The sequence below is a fragment of the Lactuca serriola genome, chromosome 2 (assembly GCF_051521515.1).
Source record: "Lactuca serriola cultivar US96UC23 chromosome 2, Lser_US96UC23_V15, whole genome shotgun sequence".
Classification (NCBI taxonomy): Eukaryota; Viridiplantae; Streptophyta; class Magnoliopsida; order Asterales; family Asteraceae; genus Lactuca; species Lactuca serriola.
This window is the reverse complement of record NC_136409.1, coordinates 220076719-220085425: the sequence shown is the minus strand read 5'-3', so window position 1 is coordinate 220085425 and position 8707 is coordinate 220076719. Positions and strand designations below refer to the sequence as shown.

The 8707-nt window shown below is 34.1% G+C and overlaps 2 protein-coding genes across 2 annotated transcripts; both read right to left on the bottom strand.

The window, feature by feature from the left end:
• Positions 1-466: 466 nt before the first annotated feature.
• LOC145090815 (uncharacterized) lies at positions 467-2117 on the bottom strand. Its single transcript, XM_079028881.1, has 2 exons — positions 753-2117; positions 467-642 (listed from the first exon to the last, which is right to left on the bottom strand). The coding sequence occupies exons 1-2, from the start codon at positions 2070-2072 to the stop codon at positions 637-639; spliced, it is 1326 nt and encodes a 441-aa protein (XP_078885007.1). The 5' UTR covers positions 2073-2117; the 3' UTR covers positions 467-636.
• A 1095-nt stretch (positions 2118-3212) lies between these two features.
• On the bottom strand, positions 3213-6108 carry LOC145088605 (phosphoinositide phospholipase C 6-like). Its single transcript, XM_079026975.1, has 8 exons — positions 5556-6108; positions 5017-5349; positions 4725-4940; positions 4405-4640; positions 4205-4322; positions 3932-4084; positions 3750-3836; positions 3213-3633 (listed from the first exon to the last, which is right to left on the bottom strand). The coding sequence occupies exons 1-8, from the start codon at positions 5871-5873 to the stop codon at positions 3340-3342; spliced, it is 1755 nt and encodes a 584-aa protein (XP_078883101.1). The 5' UTR covers positions 5874-6108; the 3' UTR covers positions 3213-3339.
• Between the last annotated feature and the right edge of the window lie 2599 nt (positions 6109-8707).

Sequence of the window (8707 nt, the reverse complement as noted above, 5' to 3'; positions counted from 1 at the left end):
ATTTCATCCTCTACAATTGAATCAACAATAATTTCTTTACCTTTAATCTTAGATGTGATATTAACAATTGACAATTGAGAACAATCTACCTCTTCTTCTTCTTCTATCTCACTGATTTCACTCACATTATCTGAATTTTCATCAATATCAGCATAATTGAATTGTGAGGCAAGAGTTGAATTTTCTGTTTTCTTTAAGATTTTCACTTGTTCACTCTTTGTCAAACTTTCATTGACAATGTTAACTAACTCATCAGCATTCAGAAATTCATCAATTTTGACAATACCATATGTATATCTATCATCAGGTATTTTGTCAAATTGAGCAATTGTACTTTCACAATCATAAGAAACAACATCAACTTTTTCACGTTCATATTCAAGAAAAGGTAACAATTTTCTATGTTGTTCTTTGCTAATGTCAGAAGAATGATGTAAAACAGTTAATTTTGCATATAGCCGTTTGGCAGAATTACAATATATGTTCCTTTGTGCTAGCAACAACCTAACATCATTTGTAAGATTATTCCTATCACAATCTATATTTTTGATCTGCATTTCAAGTTTTTCTACTCTGCTCCTCTTTATTTCTAATTCTCTCCTTGTCTCACCTAGTTGCATACTTAATTTTTGAGCTTCAGTACTAGCAGACACAATAACAGAATCAAAATAAGCCACAGTATCATCAAATGAAACAATTTCAGCATCATAAGCAGATAAAGGAATATTAAAAGATTCAAATATTTCACATACCTTGGTTGTCATGGGTGATTTGTCTGTGGATTTGGATACGAAGCACCTTCCTGAAATTTCCTCTTCACAATCTTCAAAACTTGCGAACATTGCTCCATGTGTGGGATGCCTCATTTCCTCGTCATCAGATCCTGAAGACCAGATCTGATACGTACCACTTTCTTCATTGTCAGTTTCACCTTTCGTAACCAAAGACACTCCTTTGGTCTTAGCACGTATCTCTTCAATCTTTTCAGAGTAGTATGCTTCATCTTTAACTTTTTCCTTCTTCTCTTCTTTCTTTCGCAACATGCAATCAGCTGCAAAATGATTCGCACCGTTGCAGTAGTGACAGTAAATTCCTGAATCACCTTTCAGCTTCTTCTCTTCTTTCGCATCTTTTTGTTTCTCATCAGCTTTCTCCAATTTCTTCCTCTCCTCCCCTCCAGTTCTTGTGACTGCATTTTTCACATCACTAGCCTTTCCTTTTGGATTAAAAGGCTTTTTGAAAAACTTCTTAACTCTATTGTTTGAATAGAATGCCACAGCTTCATCATCAGAGTTCATCAAAAATCCTTCTTCATCTGAACCATCTTTTTCATTAACATCAGTTTCTGATACCTTTGAAACAAGAGCCAAAGGACCTCCAATACTTTGTTTTGATTCTTCATACATTTCTGAAACCTCACATTCATGTGTTTTCAGTTGATTGTAGAGATCATTCAATTTAGTTGTATCAAAACTCTGTTGATTCTTAATCATCATGCTCACACTTCGCCATTCCTTGCGAAGACCCATAATGAAAGTTAAATTGAACTCCATGAGAGACCTAGTGATTCCATACATATTGCAGCGAAACATAAGCTCATTCAGACGATCATAGTAATTTTCAAGAATTTCTGCATCCTTTTGTCTGAATTCTTTCAGTTCAACTAGACATTGCTTCACAGAGTTGATCTTCGTCTTTTCGCTACCTTGATACTTCTCTTTTAGAGTATTCCAGATGTCCTTTGTTTTTTTACAACTACGAATGTAATTATAAACCACAGGAGGAAGAGCACCTCTTAGTTCCCTCATGCACCACTTTTCATTATTCTTCAACCGTTTTTCTTGATCAGCAACTTCAGTAGATGTAGTAGATGAACCAATTGGTTGAACATTAACAGGAGCTTGCACTGTTCCATCGATACAATTCCAAAGTTCTTCATCAATTCCATTTAAGTAATCTTCCATTCTATCAGCCCACTGATCATAGTATTCTGGAATTAACATCGGAATTTTGGTTGAAGAACCAAGCAAGTGAGAGAAGGAAGTCATTGTATTCATGTTGAAGTTCGCCATTGATGAACACAGAAATTTTCAGAAAGCTTGAAAAACTTGATGAAATAGAGAATTTGATCAATTGAATTGATCACAAATCACTAATCGATTACTCGACTTAACAATTCAAAGACAGAATCAATCCAAATCTGAAGATCAAATGTGATTTTCAAAACCAAAATGCGCAGAAAATTTTGAGTAAAGCTGCAACTCAAAAAGAAAATGATTCTAACATGAAAATCAGATCGAAGCAGTTTGAATCCTGCTCTGATACCAATTGATGAAAATTGTTATCGAGATTTGAGAAAGCAAAGTTTGATTTGAGTAATTGAAGATTTAGAACACGAAAAGTAAATATTAATCAGATCTCATATTGATAAAGACTGATTACAGCATAAGCAGAAAAGAAATATCTATTACGAAAAGTCTCTCTCTACTTCTAACCTCAGTCCCTATTTATAGGGAACATGAGTGTACAAAAAATATACTAAGTCTAGACATTTCACTTCGCATAAAGATGAGTGTAAAATAACATAAAATGCGAAACTATACAAAAAACTATATTCGACTTTTACAATTTTACATCTACAAATAATTTAAAAAAATGAACAAAATATCAAAAAGTCATTAAATTCGGTTTTTGGTAACAATCAAACGTAATCCCTAAATTTTAGGAAAATCTTAATTAATATATTTTTATAATTAATTAAAATTCACAATTACTAATATGTCTTTATATATTGATTATTCCAGATTTGTTTTTGGGTTCTCAACATTTTAGGTGTATATATATATATATATATATATATATATATATATATATATATATATATATATATATATACGGCTAGGATCATTTGTTACCTGCAATTATTGTGTTACCGTGTTACTATTGCAATTCTTACTAGAATTTCATATTTGCATTTCTATTGCGTTGGTAAAGTCGGTGTGGTTGAGGGTTTTTGGTGTTGTTGACGTGGAATCCAAGTCAGAAGAGTCGGAAGGATGACAGGGTGGGAGACGGTGGCCGACGGTTGATCTCATCTTGAGAACTGTGGAAAAGAGTGATGTATGATTTTGATTAGCAACTTTATAAACATTTGATCCAACTACAAAGTTTGACCCGAAAAGCTCGACCCATTTGAGAAATTACAAAATCAATCATATAAATGGAAGAACATTAAACTACTAATTTGTTTTAGCAACTAATCGAACAACATTCAAGTTTTGTTTGTTACAAAGTACAGTGATCAAATCCTTTACAAACAAAATACAAGGATGAAATCTTTTATTCAAATTGAAACCGCATGAGAAGCTTGACATGATCAAATTTGTCTCCTTTCTTGTTATGAAGTGGAACTGTTCGAATCCCGATTTTAATTTCTGACACAGGCAAACATGTTTGACCACCAAAGTCATCTTTCTCAGATACATCATGTTCTCGTACAACAATCTTTAATAAAGCCAACTCAGGGACTGTTAATGGGAATGTAAACTCTTCATCCCAAATTGGTATCCAATCATCTTTGATTATTCTTGTCTTTTTCTTGGTAACATCACCCGGGACTCCAACCATATACATCTGTCAATCCAACCAATATGCTATCATTAGATAAATTCACTTATCATGGAAGCATATTATTCACGATTAAAATGCAAGAAATAGCAACATACTTTCATTTTTTGTTTGTAACTAACCTTTGTGTAGAAATCCGGTGGTGAGAATGCATCAAAATGAGTCTGGCTAAAATCCATACGCCACCCGTCACCCATATATACCTTCACCTGAAAAATTACAACTTAATTACTTAAACATATTCACCACGATTGTTATGAAATCAAACTTGATATGAAAGAATAGATAAACGAACTAAACTAACCCTCAAAGTTATCTTTACTTCTAACGTTGCTTTTGGATCAAACACCTCGTCATTAGGACCCCTATTCATTAGAAAATCAGGTTTCTTAACATAACCACACCCTCCATTGGAACGAAACATTCCATGCATCATCCACAATGATTTGCCATACCCCTAATTCATAAAGAAATGTGTTAGTAGTTCAAGGCCTTATCAGTATCTTTGTTACACAAGACAAAGACAAGAGACTGGAAAACAAATGTCTAAAGAAATGCATTTCACTTCAAACCTCACCTGCATATTAAATGCAACCATCTGAGCACCATGCATCCATGCAGCTAATGGTCTGAAATTCGTTGAAGTTACCCGTGTGCCCTTGGGGAACACTCTCAGGATATTCTTTTGAGTAAACCTACAAAGAACATATATATAAACCTTATTTAGAAACTTTAGGATAATATTTTCCTAAAAGAGAAAGTTTGTGGTTAGGTTACCTGACTAAATCAGTCCCATAAAGAGATGCAGCTCTTTCAAGAGTTTGCTCACTCAAACTAAGACGTTTACCTCTCCCTGATCCCACCCTTAACGCCTTCCTCAATCCATTCTTTGCTTTTGCTGTATGAATTCCAATCAGTTGGTTGTACTTAACAACTGCTTTCTGTCCCAGCTTCTCATTTTCCAAATCTTCATTTTCTTCATCATCGAAGTCAATGGCAACAAATTTGGACACCTGTTGATTTGACCCATTACAAACCAGATCAAATCAAGAATCTTCAAAAAAGATTCAAAAAAAAAAAAAATCCAGTTAGCTCACCACTTCTTCAGTTGCTGTTTCGTTTTTTAAGTCGGATGGTGTCTCTTCCACCCCAAACAGCTCTTCTTCACCCGAATCCAGCTTGGATTCAAGGTACTCTTTTGGTTGTTTTGTTGAAAGAATGATACGATGCTTTAACGCATCAGGTGAAAGGAATTCATCATTACCTCCTGCCTCAGGGCAGTAAAGTACATCTTCAAAAATTTCAGTGACCATCTAAAAAGATCCATAAACAGTTTGTAAGTATTTTAAACCCCATAAAAAGGACATAAAAAAGAATTCTAAATCTAACCTCAGCAACTTTAGCCTGAAGATTCGCTGTAAGATGATCTTCTAAAGTTATGATTACTGGATAAGGAGAACTCACAAAAGCATGCTCTTTAATGGACTTCAAACATTTGTAAAGATCAACCGGAGTTGTCATAGTCCTCCCATGAAGAACATGAATTCCGTCTTTTGAACTATTTGGCCATAAATCGAGCTCGATTACCCTCACGCCTCTTCGAAGAGCTTTTATGATTGGTACTTCACTACAATCGCTGTTGAGCTGATTTCCTGTAAGGTACGAGTTGTGGCCTGTATATATGAAGTAATGTTGCAATGGCGCAGTCATATCATGGTGTACCTGAAAAAAATACGTGTTAAAAAAACCTAAAATTATCCAATCCTAGTCCAAGATTGTAGCATTACTTTACTATCCCTTTTTAGTTGAAATGAAATTGTTTGATTCTCAACTACAAGTGAACTGAATTACTAAAATGGGAAAAATTAAAGTGGGGTTCGTGAATTACTAAAAATCGTATAAAGACAAGTGTTAAATCTTTCACACACCTGAGATGTGATGGGTCCATTAAGGTCATCGAGGAACAGGTATTTGAAGAAATCATCAATAGTGAAAGAGCAGCGTGTGAAGTTGGGTCGGAAGTGGTGCAGCGCTTGCTCCATTTTTTGTTTTGCATCATCGATTGCGACATCTTCTTCTCCCTGAAACTCCATCAAGAACCGCCGGAACTGATCCGGCGACATTTGCAACTCCCTGTTGGTGCACAAACTGAATGCGTCGATCACGTCCGGCGGCGGCCGTCGTTCAGTAATCTTGAACTTCCGATTAAAGCCGAATACTTTGTAGTAATCATAACTTCCCTTCATTTTTCTTCTTCTTCACAGATCCCTTCTTACCTCCCAGTTTTGCATTTACCATGATACATGTATATATCGGAGTTGACTTGCTCGAGATGAACACGGAAATTAATAAATTGAAAAAGAATAAAAAAACTCATTTTTTACTACGCGCTCAGGACGCGATGAGAAACGGCAAGTTAGATGGGTAAGATCGTCAGAAATTGAAGAGAAAGCACCTACCCAGCTACACTTTCCATTTTTCTGGGCTTCTATAATTTGTTTGTCTTGATTAATTAAATGGCTTAACTTTTGATTTTTTTCGATATTTTCCATGAAATATCTAGAATAAGAACTGTTTTAGTCCCCTTTATCGATATTAATCGATAACTTCTCTTGATTAATTTCAATAACTATTGATGATTTATTTAAAAAAAAAAAGACATGACTTTTTCTTTTTGGACTTCCATATAAATAATTGACTGGTAAAACATATACCAACCGACAACTACACTATCCTGATTCCTGATTTAAACAACAGATAAATACTTGACTTTTCATTGAGTTCTTATTGTTGACTGCAACCATTAGAGATCCATTAAGAAATTAAACGACATTAAAAATTTTGTTCGGTAAGTTTTTTTTTGAAAGACGTAACATATTTTATTCTCCTACTTTTTATGTCTTATAATTATTTTTACCTATTAAAATTATGACAAATCATCATTCAATTTAATTTTATTTGATATATATTCCTAATATAGAATGAGTTAGTTAAAAAATATGGAATGATGACACTTGTCATAATTTTACTGGGTAGGAACATTTATAGGCATAAAAAGTAGAAAACAATTTAATTTCTCAATAAAATTATAAGGCTAACCAATAATTTTGATTTGACAATTTTAATAGCAAAAGATAACGTGGTGGTTTTGGTAACTGAGATGATGCCAATCAAAGCAATAAATTTAACCCCCAACTCTTAGCCGATTATATTTATGAGTTGTAAGTATCTTTAAGAGATATATAGCTGTCAATATTTGATTGTTTTTTTTGGTATTTATCTCCCTAATGGCTTTATTGCATTGTATTTTTCCCTACATATATGGCATTGATTATCAACAAACAACGATATTGGTTCACGATATCATAATCACTTTTATGGTATGAGAGCAGTAGAACCCTAAAACCGGCGGCTAATCTACGTTCACTCAAGAGCTAAAACTTTGTCTCGACCCGTTCTCAGTTCTTTAATCCCCTGTCTTCCTCTTTCTTGTTCGACATATCATCATGGGCAAATATGATGTTGGTTCAAGCGAAGTGAAGGCCACAACCTTAAACCCAGCATACACTGTGAAATATATTCAAACTAAAACTTGAACCCTAGATGGTACCAAGGTCACCCACTACTCGTGGATGAAACTGTTTCGTCTTCACGCCAAAGCTTACAAAGTTCTTGATCAAATTGACAACACCTAACACCATATAAAAACGATCCTATTATGACCAAATATATAGGCCTTACCAATTTATGAATTAACAATCAATGATCATGCATAAGTTAAACACCAAATTGATATTAAGCACAATTGGACTATGAATGATTATAGTTACTCTCCTATGATCAAGTTAAGCAACAAAGCACCAATTAATATTAATTATGCTCTCTAACACAATTAAAGTTACTAGCTTTAATTACTTAAACTAATATGTGATTAATACTAGCTCTAATTATTTAATGATCATAAACAATAAATAGACTAATTCATGCAATTAATATGATCAATTAACACACAAAATCTGATTTATAAGTAATATAAACTAGAACTAAACATGCTAGGGTTTATATATCAAACACAAGTAAAATCAAATATAATCATCCAAATATCGAAATCAACACATATGGATCAAGTTCATCTTCACCAAATAGAAGTAAAAGTTTTTAGCCTCTCATTGTAGCAGAAAAACACAATAGATCCATGTAAAATAAGCTAGACATAAGTATGATAATCAAACCAACTAGATCAATGTGGAATTCTTCTAAATCTTCTTCCATCCTTGAGCTCCACTTGATTTTCGGTCTTCTTCTGGGTTTCTAGGGATTGTTAGTCGAAATTTACCTCATAAAACTGAATGACTCTCTCTCTGATTTTGACCTAATGTCTGGGATTTTATAATTGTCAAAATATGATCACCACGTTGTGGTTGACCGCCACCACGAAGTGGTCCTCGAGTTTATCTCGTATTAGCCAAGTCATCTGATTGATCGCGAACCTTACATAGACCACGTCGTGTTGGAGAACACCACAAACGTGGTCTTCAATCTTCTTTTCTTATTCTTTTTTTAGCTCTCGTTTCCTGCTTCTAGCTCCTCATATGCTTCCTTTTTGTCCCGAACAAGCCTTCACTGCCACAAAACATATTTTAAATATAATAAACATCTTTTGTCCCAAAATAATCATAACTGTAACTAAAAGTATTAGAAATATGCATGGATTATAAAGTTAAATATGCACATATCACTCCCTCCCCCTCCCAACTGATTTTTTTATTAGAAGTGTAAATGACCTATATCTTATTATGCATATTAGGCCTAGACATTAAAAAAATGGGTTGTGCCCCTATGCTTTCTAATAGTCCAAACCAATCCAAAAATAGATCGTCCTCTATCATCATCTTATCGCCATGCCTCTACCCTCGTCAATCCTTATTCCTTTGTTGTTGTCACGCAGATCAATGAAGTCTTCACGCTATTGTCACCGCTCCTTCCTGCTGCCACCTCCCCAATTCTGAAGTCTTCATACTGGAAGCCTAGAATCAACTAATCAGTGAAGCTTGGAATCGACAATCTTAATCATGTCAGT

Excerpts from the sequence above, each read along its gene's own strand:
- LOC145088605 (XM_079026975.1), bottom strand. The coding sequence starts at position 5,873 with ATGAAGGGAAGTTATGATTACTACAAAGTATTCGGCTTTAATCGGAAG. Across the intron at positions 5,350-5,555 it reads ATGGACCCATCACATCTCAG|GTACACCATGATATGACTGC; the intron begins GTGTGTGAAAGA and ends TATTTTTTTCAG. Across the intron at positions 4,941-5,016 it reads TTCAGGCTAAAGTTGCTGAG|ATGGTCACTGAAATTTTTGA; the intron begins GTTAGATTTAGA and ends GGATCTTTTTAG.
- LOC145090815 (XM_079028881.1), bottom strand. The coding sequence starts at position 2,072 with ATGGCGAACTTCAACATGAATACAATGACTTCCTTCTCTCACTTGCTT.